Here is a 16,915-nt window from a genome sequence, read left to right as displayed (position 1 = left end):
CTTTTCCTTGCCAGATATCACATGTAAGAAACTGTGTTAGGAAGGAGCACTATCTGAGCCATACCCTAACCCTTCCTGTACACTTTTTAAGGAAAAAGTACATTGGACAAATACAACTAATTTCTAGCATAACAAGAATGAATAGCAGTATCACTTTATAAATCCTTAACAGTACCAAAAAAATCACTTTTCAATAAAACTAGGGATAAGGACTGCAGAAGTGCTCTTAGTGCAATTTTCGTGTAAAGATTCCTTTTTGAGTAAGGAAAAAGCATCCATAAATTTGTGTTCTAGCCAACGTTATATATTTTCTCATAGAGTTGACATTAATATTCTTGTCAAGCTATGATCCCCAGGAAAGATTCTTCAAAGTTCAAATAAGAAAGCATGTATTTGCTCTGTATATAAAACTAATATGCTTACTATAGTAGAAATTTGATTTTGCATCATCAAATTACTCTCCTCACTAGGCAGATGCTTTGTCCTTGACATTCATGCCTGAACTATTTTTCTAAGAGCATATTGAGATATAGAAGTAGGGATCCTTTCAAATCTAAAGTGCTACCATCGATTACATTTCAGTGTCTGTTAGTTTTGAGTTTCTGAAACACACATGATTCTCACAGATAGGGTGATTTTGTTGAGCACAAATACAAAATAAGACAGAACAAACACACACAACTCAAGAGAAAGACTGACACTCTACCAGCCTCTTGACTCTGACAGCTTAAATAAATGAGCAGTTTGAAGACACGCTCATTAGCACAGGAGGGCAAGCACAGGACAGACAGGAGGGGAACTCAGGTCAGGAAAGTGGCCTTCCTATGAAGTATGAGGACTCTCTCAGCATTAGGTGGGACTCTTTAGGCTTCTTTCTTTCATTGCCTAGGAAAACTCTGAACATCATTGTGTAAATTATTAGTATCATGAACACTTACTCTTCAAGATATAAAAAATGCTGTAATAAATATAATGTTAAATACTTAAAAGAAACTCAAGGAGCATGCCAGAGCAATAGCCTAGAGCTATTAACTTTTACAAACCAGTAATTTTAGCCAGAAAAGAATCATGACTATACCTAGTTAGATTTTGAGAACATGATATTTGCTGAAAAAAAGGCAGTCACGGGAGATAGGGTGATCCAGGGTGACCCAACTCAGAGTAGATATCTGACATAGCTAAATACACCAAATAAAAAACTAGACTGGTAGTTACTAGAGGCTGAGGTGAAGGAGAAATGGGAAGTTATTAATCAAAAGGTATTAATTTTTACTTAGTGAATAAATTCTAGAGATTTGTATGACACTGTACCAATAGTCAACAATAATGTATTGCACATTTAAAATTTGTTAAGATGGATCTCATGTTAAGTTCTTACTATGATAAAAAACAAAAAAATTAAAAATTTTATTGTAAAGGTGATGTACAGAGGGTTTATAGTTGCATAAGTCAGGTAATGAGTATATTTCCTTTTGAACAGTATAACCCCCTCCCTCATTCTCTCTCAGTTTTTCCCCCTCCTGATTTCTCTCCCCTCCAAGTTGTACAGTTCATTTCTAACATAATGTCTAGGGGGTTTCACTGCTAAATTGGTTCATCCTTTGTCCCACTGTTTCTGTGCTTCCCCTTCCCCTCTCCAAATCAAATAAACTTATATACAAGACAAAGAATACAAAAATCAAATACAAAGACAAAAAGGAATAAACTTGAGAAAAAAGGAAAGAAAAAAATGATGATAAACAGAACAATCCACTTCTTGGAGTTCACTTCAACATACATCCAAAAAATTTTTTTAAAAAATTGTGCCAGTACTGAGGCTTGAACTCGGGGCCTGGGCACTGTCTCTTAGATTTTATGTTCAAGTATAGCATTTTACCACTGAGCCACAGCTCTACTTCTAGCTTTTTGGTAGTTAACTAAAGATAAGAGTCTTATGAGGCCGGGCGCCAGTGGCTCACGCTTGTATTCCTAGCTACTCAGGAGGCTGAGATCTGAGGATCATGGTTCAAAGCCAGCCCGGGCAGGAAAGTTGTGAGACTCTTATTTCCCATCAAGCACTAGAAAACTGCAAGTGGCACTGTGGTTCAAGTGGTAGAGAGCTCTCCTTGAGCTGAAGAGCCCAGGGGCAGCACCCAGGCCCAGAGTTCAAGCCCCATGACCAACCAAAAAAAAAAAAAAAAAGAGTCATGAACTTTCCTGCCCAGACTGGCTTTGAAATGAAATCCTCAGATTTCAGCCTCTTGAGTAGCTAGAATTACAGGTGTGAGCCACTGGTCCCCAGTGATAAAAATCATTTTTAAAAAATACATGTAACTCAGAATATGGTAGAATGTAGAATATAGAAAAATCTGGCTCTGTTGCCTTATTTGAATATGCAATATGGGTTTTAAAACAATCTATCCATAATAAAAGTTAAATCAAAAAAAAAAAAAAAAAAGAAAAATCTGGCTTCTAAAATACTCTAAACCAATAAATTAACAGGAACAACAAAACAAGAATTCCTTTTTTTTTTTTCTTGTCGGTCATGGGGCTTGAACTCTGGGCCTGGGCACTGTCCCTCAGCTCTTCAGCTCAAGGCAAGTATTCTACCATTTGAACCACAGCGCCACTTCTGGTTTTCTAATGGTTTATTGGAGATAGGACTCTCACGGTCTTCCCTGTCCGGGCTGGCTTTGAACCTCGATCCTCAAATCTCAGCCTCCTGAGTAGCTAGGATTACAGGCGTAAGCCACCAGCACCTGGCCAAAATAAGAATTTCTTAACTAAAAAATTACTAACAAAGGCCAGGTACCAGTGGCTCATGCCTGTAGCCATAGCTACTCAAGAGGCTGAGATCTGAAGATTGAAACCAGCCTGAGCAGGAAAGTTTGTGAGACTCTTATCTCCAAATAACCACTGAAAAACTGGAAACTGAGCTGTAGCTCAAGTAGTAGAGTGCTAGACTTGAGGAAAAAAAATTAAAAAAAAACAAAAAACTAACTCAGGGACAGTGCCCAGGCCCTGAGTTCAGGCCCCAGGACTAGCACACAAACACAAAAATTACTAACATAAAGAAGTATTTAAAAATATTATACTTATAGATCTTCTACTGACATTAAATAGATGTTAATAGATGTTAATGCTTCCACCAAATTTATTTATTTTTAAGATATAAATAGATATAAAGTTTTAGGTAGATAGATATGCATATACATGCCAGTTTATCTATCTATCTATCTATCTATCTATCTATCTATCTATCTATCTATCTATGTAGAGAGAGGGAGTGCAGTGGCTTTCCTTCTCCCCTTCCTTCCCCCTTCCTGGGAAAGCAATGCCTGTGAATTCCTGTGCTGTCATTCTGATGTGCTTTTTTCCTACAGGTACATCTCCAAAGCACCTAGTCATTTCAGTGGTTTAAAAAAACATACTAAACATTACAACCATATATACACATATGTGTATAGATATTTATTCATGTAACTCTTAAGCCATCATCATCAACATTTGAGATTTGTTCATTAAGTACTATGTGGTATTCTGTAATGCCACTATGTATGGCCATTTAGGAAAATCCCAAACTTATATTACCAGTATTGAAATGTATATGTTCCATTGCACGACTATGTAACTAGTAACTATTAGTAAGTATGAAATCTTAAAGAAAACCTAAAACGAGGAAATGAATGGACACTTAACAGGTAATCTATTAAACAATTCTCACTCTCATTGTCTACTTTGCATTCTCATTTTTTGTACCTCTTTCTTTCTTCATATTGTAAGAAACTAAAATCTTTCATAAAGTGAATGTGTCTTAGTCACATGTCCAACTGCCTAATATGTCTTCATTATAAGCTGCTGTTACTCTTTTACATACATTTCAAAGAGATTGAATTGCGTACATGAACATAGTTGAGAAACAATACGTTCTGCCTTGCTATCTTTCATTTGCTCTCTTTTAAAATCTAGCGTTTGGGAAGATAAAATGAGCAGAGATTTTACAGAGAGAGAAAAGAAGATGAGGAGAAGAGGTGCAGGAGGAGAAGGAGGACGACAATGACAAGGAGAGATAAAAATTTAACTACCACATCATTTCCAAACTAAAGCCAGTGTAATGTAAAATTCACTTAGGTGACAAAGAGCAGTCTACCCACAACCATCAGTCCTCTTACAACTGCCTGTCCCCTAATTTCTTTGAGACAAGATGTTGGGGCTTAAAGGTCTAGATTTTTTCTATGGTATAACCTTTCCTCCACTAGATGAACTATAAGCCCTAGTTGTGAGAGTAAAACAAAGAAAGGGAAGACACACCATATGCATGTTATTAAACTTGCAAGGTATTCAAAAGGAGTGCAGGGAAGATCCAGCTCTGAATTCCTTCTCATGATCACAACCATTTAATTCTAAAATTATACTATAAAGTAAGAAAGGATCTGACTATTAATTTCTCCAAAGTATATCATACAAATGGATAATAAACATATGAAAAGATGTTTAACATCTTAAGTCATCAGAGAAATGCAAATAAAATCAAAAATGAAATACCACTGCACAATGACTGGGATGGTTCTTAGATATAAAAGAAAATAGGGCTGGGAAGGTGGCTCAGTGGTAGAGTGCTTGCCTCGCATGCATGAGGTCCTGGGTTCGATTCCTCAGCACCACATATGCAGAAAAAGCTGGAAGTGGTGCTGTGGCTCAAGTGGTAGAGCACTAGCCTTGAGCTGAAGAGCTGAGGGACAGCGCCCAGGCCCAGAGTTCAGGCCCCACGACCAACAAAAAGAAAAAGAAAAAGAAAAAAGAAAATAAGAAAGTAAAAAGCATTAGAGTAATTGGACCTTCATACATTGCTGGTGGGGATCTAGTATAGTACACCAGTTTGGAAAATAGTTTAGCAGTCTCTCCAAACATTCCACAAGGTGCTGAGTTCAAGCCCCTGTATCACAAAAAAAGTAAAAGATAGGGTGACATATTATAATCAAACAATTCTGCCAAAGGACATATCCGTGACATTTAAAAAAATGTCTGCACAAAAATGTACAAATTAATGTTCAGTATATCATTTCCACAATAGTAAAAAAGTGAAAACAAGTCAAATGGCCATGAGATTACAAATGAAAAAATAAAATGTGTTCTGTATAAATGAAATTTGCTTCAGCTAAAACTAACATTTATTGATACATCCTACAATAAATGAATTTAATCTCTCGAAATTATTATAAACCTACTAAATGAAACACCAGTAAGGTACTCAGCATACTGTCAACCATTTAACTGCAGAGAAATGTCACTCTCAAGTACATCCCTCCAAAGCTGAAAATATAAGATAACCCCAGGTAAGAGGATGGAAAGTTTGTGTTGTAATTATGGTGTACAAGGAGAAGGACCAGAAAGTAACAAAAAATATAGAAAACAAAATTCATTCTGCTATCCATATATTTCTAATTTACAGAATAGTTTAATTACAGCTTAATTAAAATGCATTATCTCTTAATCATAAAGAAAACTTTGCTGAACTGAAAAGTCACTGTTCCAGTCGAAGACGATACTGCAGATTAAAAAGTGGCTTATCTGGGACATGGTGGCATACACACCTGTGATCTCAGTATGCTGGGGGCAAAAGTAGGAGGATCAAAGTCTGAGGCCAGCCCAAGCAAAACCTCAACATCCTATCTGAAAACATAACTCCTAGGTTGCACCCCCTAAATACTGATTCAGGGGATCTGAGTCTGAGAAAGTCTTTTCTAAGCAGAAGTCGCTGCTATGGTAAGGATCGTTTTTTAAGTAGCCATAGTGCAGATGACATGGGATTGTATTTGAGCAGTTCATTTTTTTAAAAGAATGTTCTCACTCTGGAGTACTTTTAGAAACTGTCCTTACAAATTCCCAATGTTTACTAAGTATTTACTTATATGTAAGAAAATGCACTAAAATACTTCACACAAAAATTAATCTTATCTAATCCTAACCATATCATAAAGTACTTATTCTTATTTTACCACTTTATAAATAAGGAAAACATGGAGGTTAGGCAATATATCCAGATTATAGTCTGTGTTCTAGCATCTACACACATCTCAATGCTGAACATGTCTAAACCAGAATCCATAATATCTTGGGTTGAAATAACTGTGTGTTGTGTATCTGCCAAAAAAACACATGAGATCATTCTTTCTAAGCCTCAAAAGTTCTAGAAATATGAAAACAAGAAAAAGAACATTTCACTGACAAACCATAATTCCTCTCTTCTTTTTTTACAAATAAACACATATTAATCCTTTTCAAAATGGCTACCATTCTTTAAAATGAGTATTAAATGAATTTCATATAATCTGACTTCATATAATTGAAATTACACTTTTATTGACATTTCTATAATTAAGGGTAATAACAACTAAAGTTGTAAGGCAAATTTAGCTTTTACTTTAAAACAGTGTAAAGACAGAAGTGAGTTATGAATCAAAATTATTTCAAACAGCCGGGCGCCAGTGGCTCATGCCTGTAGTCCTAGCTACTCAGGAGGCTGAGATCTGAGGATCGTGGTTCAAAACCAGCCCAGGCAGGAAAGACTATGAGACTCTTATCTCCAATAAACTACTCAGTGGTGGAGCACTCGCCTTGAGCTGAAGAGCTCAGGGACAGCACCCAGGCCCAGAGATCATGCCCCATAACCGACAAAAAATAAATAAAATAATAATAATAATAATAATAATTTCAAACAACACTTGGTTTATAAGTAAAGATTACATACCTTGTTTTTAAAATAAACCTCAATTGGCAAAATGAAACCAGCATACCCAGATTCTTCTACTTTGTAAGGTGGATCTTTGCACACTGAAACATTAAAAATAAGAAAAGATAAGTATCATAAACCAAATAAAACCTTTTTTCAAAAATCCCATTGTACCATCTAGACTCCATCCAATTTCACAGACCCTTCAGTCTCTGATCTATTCTATATATTTTTTCAGAATATATGGCAACGACTTTTGTATGTAAAGCAAAAAACATAAACTGTTTATTGAAATTTGAGTGGAACCAAACTAATCATCATCAACCATAGTCATTAATGAATGAACTTTAGGTATTATCATCTGCTCCAAAGCTTTTGGCATGCAACATAGATCCTTTGACCCAAAGTTTGAAAAGAGATACAAGTTTCCTAACAAAAGTACTATCTACATCAGAGTGTTAATGCAAATCACCCCTCCACCTAAACTTTTCAGTAGTTTGAAATGTCCTTATTTCTATGCAACCCTTTTTCTTAGAATTCTCAAACCCAGGGTCTGTCGATGTTCTTAATCCCCATTAAGACTCATTACATGCTGATCTTTCTCCCTTCAAAACAAATGCTTATTGAAATATTGGTGTGCATATAAACATTTAAAAGTTAATACAATCTTATATGTAAGAAAGCATAGGCTTGTATTTCTTGTGGAGTCAGAACAAAATGATTAAGCCAGCACTTGGGGAATAAGAGAACCAATGTCATTCTTTTAAGATTTCTATAAATTCAAAGTCCATCACAAGGCAACTGAAATTATTCTGGTAAGACTGCAGTTTAGTAGTATAACTCCAGTAAAACACTATGTGCTAAATATCCAGGCTACAGGCTTGATACACCGATATCTCTTTGGCAGTGCCAGTTGGCCTTTTCTGGTGTCCTACCTTTGTTACCTACCATAATCCCTGTGCATCACCCTAAGATTGCCCCTTAAATGGGCATAGCATTTTTCATGTGCACCCCGTCCTCCTTCTGCCCCAAACTTCACATCTAAAGACTCCTTCGAATTCCAATTTCTTCACAAAGCTGTTCTCAATCACAAAATAATATTGTCCCTTCTCCCTTTACAGTCCCAAAGCATTAACTGCCTGAACTGCTTTGACACTGAAGAGTTCCCTGTAATTCAAGCGATCTCACCTGCTAATTAAAATTCCCTTTCCTTCCTCAAAAGCAGAAAGAACATTTCCTCAAGAAGGTAGTGTCAAGGGCTCAGACTTCAACAGCTGGCACACCTGTTACCAACCCATTATCCAGCTCAAACTCAAGGGTACCTCTGCAAAGTTGGCTCACATCTTCAACCTTGGGCTCCTTTTCAACACAGTGGGATTATGTAGATTAAGCAGGTGACTGTTATGTACTGAATGTTTGTGTTCCCCCAAATTCATATATTGACATCCTCATCTCTGATGGTAACAATATTAGGAAGTGGGGCCTTTGGAAGGTGAAGCCCTCATGAATGGGTTTAGTGCCCTCATAAAAGAGGCCCCAGGGAGCCCTCTCAACCTTCCTACTATATGAAGACATGGCCAAAACAAAGTAGCCTGGGACCCTCACTAGAACCCTGCCATGTTGGCATCCTGACCTCAGACTTCCAGTCACCATAACTTCAAGAAATAAATTTCTGTTGTTTGTTATAGCAGCTTGAATGGATAAAGACAGTGATATATGTAGAAGATACAGCAGAGAACCCAGTTTTTAATATGTAACTCACATGAGAAAAAAAAATTATTAACCTTACATTATCTAGTCACTATGGAACCTCTTCAAATGAAAATAAAAAGGAGCCAGCAAATAGAAGGACCTGGTTTGGGGTGAGAATACTCAAGTCTATAGCCCTGAATGGGGGATTGATTCTCTACACCGTTTCTGCTTCCTTTACCTTTAACAGGGAGAAAACCCCATCTACACATCTATAAGGATAGCCTCAATGTGCTAAATGGAGGAACTAAAAGCATGAGGCATTCTACTACAAAATGGTACTGCTAATACACATGAAAAAATGGTACATTGGAAAAAAATATTTAGTATACATGGGTACGTAGATAGAAGTGCACTCAAGACAAGATTTCTTTTGTTACATTTTGGGCTTTGGGTTTTTAAAACAAGGTCTAACTATGTAGCCCACATGGGCCTCAAACTTGCAATCCTCTTGTTTCAGTGTCACAAGTACTGGGATTATAGGTGTATATCTCACCCCCATCATGGTCAGCTGAAGGCAGTATTTTGACATTCGATTGCATCCTTTTGTCCAATTTAGGAAAAATGCCTCAGAATCATGTTAGGACAATTCACTCCAAAACAAGGTATCTTTTTTAACTTTATATGTTTTTCCAGAAAAAAACTTAAAAAGCAAAATAACCAAGTGACATCTGCCCTATATGCGATGACCACCTGCCAACCTGTCATGCATATTCAGATGTCCTGATCACTGGTGCCACTAAAGGCATTGAGCAGTCCCGCAGCTCCCAGCTAGCAGGCTTCAGTTACACTCATGACATTTCTAGCCCCAGAACCCTTTCAGAACAGCAGTTTCATGTCCAGGTTGCTTGGAATTAATCATGCCAATGTCATTTAAAGGAAGTTTATTTTGTGGGCTGCTGTACTCGCCAGAGGAGTTATAGCTGGTTTTCTGTACACCCTTTATATAATTCATTTTCTGTATTCTGCATGCAAATTGCTCCTATTATAGGAAACAGCTGCCAGTGAACACATCTTGAAGTTGAAGATCTTGACTTTTTTCTACCCCTTAAAGGAAATGATCTGCTATGTATTAATATTCTAAAGAAGTCTGATTCTATAAGAAAATATTCATCAGCTCATAAAGCAATTATTTTAAATATGATGTCTTCATCAACAACAATAAACAATGTCCATAGAGCACCCTGAGTTCTTAAAACAAACACTGGAAACTTTTTATTTATAATAAATATGCCACATAAATTAGTGGCCATGTAAACACAAATAAGTTATAATTTAAAGATGAGGATAAATTCTAGCCCAAAGAAAGTCAAATTAGGAGAAATTATTTATTTGGGTAAACTATTATTTGTTTATTTGGGTATCCTATCTTATCAGAATCATTAATATGAGTTTCTAAACTAGTTCTAAAACAGAAATAGTTCAAACTAGATGTGATAGTACATTAGATAGAAAGCAACAATCTTCCAACAACTAAAGCTATGTCTAAGAGGAGTCACCTTCTGTAACCCAACAACACTTCATGGATTCTCCTCCTGATGATCACTGCCTGTTCTGAGACCTAAGCATCCTAAACCCTGCAACTCATTCTTCCTCTTACTTGTTTATGAATCAGATAGTTCTTTATATCCATGTGATAAGAGGCCAAGTTTTAGAGTTAACAAAGGAATATGCATACCAAAATTTTTGTGACAAAAGATACCAAATTTTTGCGACAATAAAATGATAAAAGTTATATTGATTCCTAACGCTATGGATATTAACTCAGTAAAAATCACTAGTTTTGATTCCTCATCACACCCAGCCCAGATGTCACCTCTTTCAGAACTCCCAGGATCCTCCTTCCTGCTTCTCTCACTGCACTTGGCGGGCAGATTTTGGCAGATAACAATTTAGCTCTCATATTCCTTCAAGGAACAGACTCTAAGTGATTGTATCTATCATTCAAATACATAATTTCTGGCACTAATCTTCAGCCAAACTAAAGGAACTCAACGAGTGTCTGTTGAATTGATTTTTTTTTAAGACTCCTTCTTCACTGATAGTCAGTGCCTAAGAAGTTGCATTCTCAGTAGTAGAAATGAACTGGTATTAGCCAATCCAGCTATTTTCTAAACTCCCTACCATCAAAGTAAACTTTTCAAAACTCATCTCAAGGAATAAAGTACTGCCACATAGAGTACTCTCTAGAAAAAAAAAGGTACCCAAAAAAGAAATAGTAAAAATTCTGAGAGTATCACGTTTAGGTAACTGAGTTAACTAGCTGGGTCAGAAGATTTCTAAGGCCATTTTGAAACTAATATCCTAAAATCCTAAGAATATTTTCCATCTCTATATATTACTACTCATGTACTCTAAGGTTCTTACTAGAATCCATTTACAAAATTCTCTCTGCCCAAGAAATCACATGTGCCATGTAGTTCTGCCAGGATATAATACCCAAAACTCATCCTCAAAAACAGCAGACCCGAAGATTCATTTTAAAAAGTAGACTTCCCCCTCACAATAGCAGGAATAATATGCAAATTATACACATTGACCAATAATCTGTTGTGTGTGTGTGTTTATGTGTGTGTGTGCAGTACTGAGACTCAAACTCACAATTTTTGTTTGCTATACTGAACTACATCCTATTAAACTAATTTTAAAGGTGAAAGCAAATGTACACAGGAAGAAAAATAAAAGGGAAGCAAAAATGTCTTGATTTGTATAATCCCTATCTTTACTTATTAATAAATAAAATCTTAAGTAGTGAAATATTTAATATTCTCTCCTAAGACAAAAGGAGAGCAGTAAGAGTGTCTGTCTAGCAACTCTAAGGCCCTGAGTCAAATCCTGATAATAGTAATAAAAGTTTTTTTAAAAAAATCCTATAGTTGAAGCCAGGTGCCAGTGGCTCCTGTCCGTAATCCTAGCTACCTAGGAAGCTGAGATCTGAGGATGGCAATTAGAAGCTAGCCTGGAGCAGGAAAGCTTGTGATACCACAAAAGCCAGAAGTGGTGATGTGGCTCAAGTAGTAGAGAGCTAGCCTTAAGCAAAAGCAGCTCAGAAACAGTGCCCAGGCCTTGAGTTCAAGCCAGAGGACTGGCACAAAAAACAAAATAAAACAACAAAAAAACAGTAACAATAACAAAAATTAAAACAATCTTACACTTGGTACAGAAAAATAAATACTCTTTAGACGAATAAATAAACTTTTTGCTTATATAGTAAAATTATATGTAGAAATCATGTATGTACACACACACACACACACACACACACACACACATCCTCCAAAAAACACTCTCTCAAAGCCACAAATCCTTCACTGAGGCTTTAGAAATATAATTAAACAACAGTTTTCTCCTTAATTCTTGGGAAAACAACATTATAGATTCTCTCCACAGTATGTCTGTTTGCTTAAACATGATTTGTGCCATCTGAATGCTTTTGTAAAATACATGGCCTAGTTGCTTATTGATAATTATTGATTTTTTTTTTTACACAGAGCCCTACAGGAAGTCAACACACTAAACTATCTCTATATTTAGATGGATTATTGAGACTGTTATGTGCTAATTGTCCATTCAAACTTGAGAATTTGGGACTTCTTTCTTCCCACTTCAATCTCATCACATCAAAATTCCCAGAAGTGGGGAACACTTCTGGGAACACTAAATGACCCATTTCTTCATTTCAAACATCTCTGTGCTAGTATCCAACAATCTAGAGCCTGAGATTTACCATTGCTTCTCTCCAGCTCATTTTGAAATAATAGCAAAAATTTTTTACTATTTTTTTTTACTATTTTCTTCATTTTCCTGAGAAAGGATTCATAGTAACAATAATATTATGTGTTGTATATATAAATGTTTTCACCTTGTTGATTTTTTAAGTTCAAATGCCATTCTAAAACGCTAATTGCTTTATATGCAATAATTGTATCAACAAAAGAACCCTGGGCCTTTCATACAGTCTTAAGGGCAATAACTAGATGATACAATTAGCTAGATATAGTTAGCTAGCAGACTAGTGATAGACCAGCAGTCTACTTAATGCAGATTCACTACAAGGCAGCACCACCTCAATACTCCAGAACAAAAATGGTATTTAACCAGGAGTCAGTAACCATTGCCTGTAATCCTAGCTATTTGGGAGGCTGAGAACTGAGGATCACAGTTCAAAGCTAGCCTGGGCAGGAAAGTCCATGAGATGCTTATCTCCAACTGCCAGAAAACTGGAAGTGGTGCTGTGGCTCCCCATAACCAACAGGGAAAAATAAAGGTACTTTATCTTTCCTATATTCTCCTCTTCTCACTGCACTGTATTAGCTAATACTTATGTGTCTGCTGTCAGCAAACCTACATATTCTGAGGTTTCCAAGGTTAAGGCTTTGTCTTAGGCCTTTTTTCATTCCAGGACTCACCAGTTATGAAAGTGAGTTAAATTAACAAAGCATAACTAATATACACTTACAAGAAAAAGATGGTGCAAGCCTGGCAGCGGAAAAAAAAGTATCCAAGTTATACCTAGAGAGTAGAAATTATGAGAAAAGCCAATAGGATTGTAAAGTTCATCAAAATAAGATGGTACAAGCAGTCTAAAAATGATAGGAAAAAAGGCTAATACAAATTATGTTTATACTTCTATAGAGCACTTTGTGCCATACATTCCAATGGATTCAAATGGGGATGGTTACAATGGATTACACACATAAAAGAATGACTTAATTTCAATATGTGTGGAAAAGCCCTAGATTTAAAATAAGAGATCAAGATTCCAAGTTGGTCATATTGTAAAAAAAAAAAGTGATGATGATAATAAAAATGACTACATGTTAAATTTGGAATCTTTACTCACACACACAGAAATATCACCAGTCTCTCTCTCCAAAAGAATTAAAATTTTTGTGAACACACACATATAGCTTTAACTTTCTGAGAAATTTTTTTTCATGAAATTTATCAAGCCCAAGTCAGGCTGAGGTTATGTTACAACATTAAATAAATACTGAGGGATTATGAGTACACTGCTCATCATCAATCATTTCTTGAAAAACTTATAAGCCAGCAAAATATAGGTATTAGCCAAACCTAGACAACAGTATGAATTTGTAGACAATACTTAACATGTGTTTAGACTTAAAAATCTTTCACTAAAATTGATAGTTCTTCTAGCTACTTGCCCCAAGTTCTCTACATAATTAATATATGTAAGTGCTTTAAATAATTAGCCTTGTGGAAATATATCCTAGAGACATACCTGGGATGAACTAAGTATGAAAGAGTGAACAAAACTCTTTTTTTATGGAGAGTTACTCAGATAAAAAAAATCTTCAGATTTCCCATTCCATAGAGGATTACTCATCTTTAAAGTTAAAGATTGGGCAAAATAGTGACATCTTAGCAGATTCATCTAGAAAGGCAATGGAGAAGGATTGAGGGAAGTAACTAAGAGTTGCTCCCAATACTGGCCGGAATATTTCTATCTCAGTTCATGTTACCACCTGAAAACGTGATTATCTGAAACACAGGTCCTCTCTCTGCAACTTTTTCATTTTTTAAAAAAGTACATAAAAAGCAACTGAAGAGCCAGGCATCAGTGAACCAGTGAACATCAGTGAACACTTATAATCCTACCTACTCAGGAGGCTGAGATCTGAGGATCATTTTGCAAAGCCAGCCCAGACAGAAAAGTCCATGACACTCTAATCTCTAATTAACCAACAAAAAGCCAGAAGTGGAGCTGTGGCTTAAGAGGTAGAGTGTTATCCTTGATCAAAAAACTCGGGGACTGAGCCCAGAATCTGAATTCAAGCCACACACACACACACACACACACACACACACACACACACACACACACACACACACACACACACACACACACACACACACACACACACACACACACACACACACACACACACACACACGACTTACTTTATGACTTCTGTCTGTGGTAGAAGTAAAAAGCCCTTTGAACTTCCCCCCTGGCATCAATGTTTTACCCACACCTTACGTTTGGCCCAGTTATCACTTTTTATTTATAGGGAGAGAAAATAAAAGAAATTCAGTGTCTTCATTTAAAAAGTCATCCTGATTTTTTCCTTTAATATGAATTCACTCTTTCCCAATAATATTAGCCTGATCAGTTCAAGTGAGTATATACTATATAATCGTACAGCAACAAAGATAAAGTAGAAACTGATCTGGGTCTAGCAGAGCTTGCTAGCTGCCAAGTTCTAGTCTAGAGACTAAGAATGAGGAAGAAGAATTTATACAATTAACATGGCCCCTTTACTTTCCTAATTTATATCTGATGTTTGGAGACTTAGCATAGAAAGGAAGAGGAAAGAAAGAGAACATACAAACAAAAAATGTTAAGGGTAAAAGTACTCGTTAGAGCTACAGGAAAATCAAATAGCATTGAATAAGTATGGTAGAAAATACCATACTAAGTGCAATTTAAAAAGAAAGATCACTAGTGAAAAACTACTCATGGGAAGAAAATAGTGCTGCAAAGAAAAATAGTTACATATTGCAGAAGAGAAGCTGAATAGGAAAGATGACCTTCAAACCCTGAGGATGCTCCAGTTTTCTCAAATATACTCATATTAAAAGAATATTTGCCCCTGATTTTTTATTTTAGTTAGTACATAGTAAGAATCACTTTTAAATATACTACACACCTATTCTCTCCTACAGCATACAATTCCATCAACAATGGTGTTATATACAAATGAGCTATCAACTGTGTTAGATGATAAAACCAGCATTGTGCTATAAAAATAATCAAACTGATTGAAGTTAAAACACCACCAAAAATAATGTAGACAGAAATAAATTCACAGAGATATCAAATAATTATGATCCAATGTTAAGACAATGACTGAAGTGTGTGTGTGTGTGTGTGTGTGTGTGTGTGTGTGTCCAGGAAAGGATCCAAAACTGTCCTCACTTTAGAGGAATGGTTAAGAACAAGATTTCTTTTCCTGTCTATGCTTGCTATTTTTCTGCCATCTGTATGGCATTTGGAATAGTGATAGCCTATCCTAGGGACAGCAACTGATCAAAGCTCCATTAGACATCAGCACCAGAGGGGGGGGGGGGTGGGGAGACTTGGGGTGATGCTAATAAGATGACAACTGTTTATTCTGTGCATGAGGAATGTCGTTTCTGTTTAAATTGACAATCTTTCTATGTTATCAATTAAATCAGGGAAAATACAGTATCTCTACCACTCTAAAGCAAGACTTCACCCTGTCTCCTATCTTCCCAGAAAACCTACGTCCCTGCAATGTGCATTAGTAGTTCTACAAAGACGCAAAACCTGTTTCCCCAAGAATAAAAATCTAAACTAAAGACAAATTCCAAATGTTAAGACAAATACATGTGGGGGGGGGGGGATAAATTATACCTAAAGTAAAATCTAAAAGCATTGTTCATTTCCCTTCCCCTCTCCAAATTAGAAAAATGTATATACAAGATGCAGGGGACCGGAATCAAATACAGTGAAAACAAGGGTTATAACATGGGGGAGGAACATACAAAAGAAATTTTAAAAATCACATAGTACATTAAAAACAACAGCAACAAAGATAAAAACCTCAAAATGCTGAAACAAAGATACAGTTTGACCCATTGTAACAATGAGATGTACAAGACATTATGTTGAAATCTAATTTAGGTTGTGGGGGTTGGTTGGGAGGGAAGGGATGTTAGGGGGAAAACAAAGGAGGGTATAACAATGCTCATTACCTTACTCATTTAAACTGCAACCCCAGAATCTTTACAATAAAATATAAATTAAAAAATAAAATAAAAGCGCTGTTCAAAGTCATGTATATTATAAACATTTAACTCAATTTTTAAAGTATACTTTTGCCAAGTATTTTGGTGATTTTGGTTTTGTTGCTTTCTTATTTCTACCAATCACAGCATTTTCTCCCTCAATACGAAAGTGGGCTACAGAGCTCTCACATTGAGAACTCTGCTTTGCCTGAGACTGAATAGGAAACAGAAAAAAATTTAAAAGAAAAAAACAAACAGCTTTCACTCATCTGCTTGGGTCAATTTTTACAAAAAAAAACCCTCTGAATTTGAGGAATTACTTAGCTGTGAGGAACAGCAAAAATACAAATGAAAGAAAAAATCCAAACAAACACAAAAACTACCAGTAGTCAATGCTATCAGTAAGGACTCACAAACAAATTCTGAGAGAGCCACACATAGAATCAAATAAGTCAGGCTAGTCTCAAACTTCTAATCCTCCTACCTCAGCCTCCCTTGGACTAGAATCACAATATGAATCACATCACCCAGCATTACCAGGCTTAATTTGGTTTTTTGTTGTTGTTGTTGTTTGGTCGGTCATGGGGCTTGAACTCTGGGCTTGGGCGCTGTTCCTCAGCTCTTCAGCTCAAGGCGAGCACTCTACCCCTTGGACCACAGCGCCACTTCTGGTTTTCT

General features: G+C 36.2%; 1 protein-coding gene across 1 annotated transcript in view; it reads right to left on the bottom strand.

Annotated features, from left to right (window-relative positions):
• Mllt3 (MLLT3 super elongation complex subunit) overlaps positions 1–16,915 on the bottom strand; it is a 273,357-nt gene that overhangs the window by 107,585 nt on the left and 148,857 nt on the right. The window contains exon 3 of the mRNA XM_042692938.1: positions 6,731–6,813. Coding sequence (XP_042548872.1) covers positions 6,731–6,813 — 83 coding nt within the window. The remainder of the gene's footprint in view (positions 1–6,730; positions 6,814–16,915) is intronic.

Source organism: Dipodomys spectabilis, unplaced genomic scaffold (genome assembly GCF_019054845.1).
Source record: "Dipodomys spectabilis isolate Male_0828 unplaced genomic scaffold, ASM1905484v1 ptg000158l, whole genome shotgun sequence".
Lineage (NCBI taxonomy): Eukaryota > Metazoa > Chordata > Mammalia > Rodentia > Heteromyidae > Dipodomys > Dipodomys spectabilis.
The sequence above is the reverse complement of the archived record's forward strand: the minus strand, read 5'-3'. Positions and strand labels throughout refer to the sequence as shown.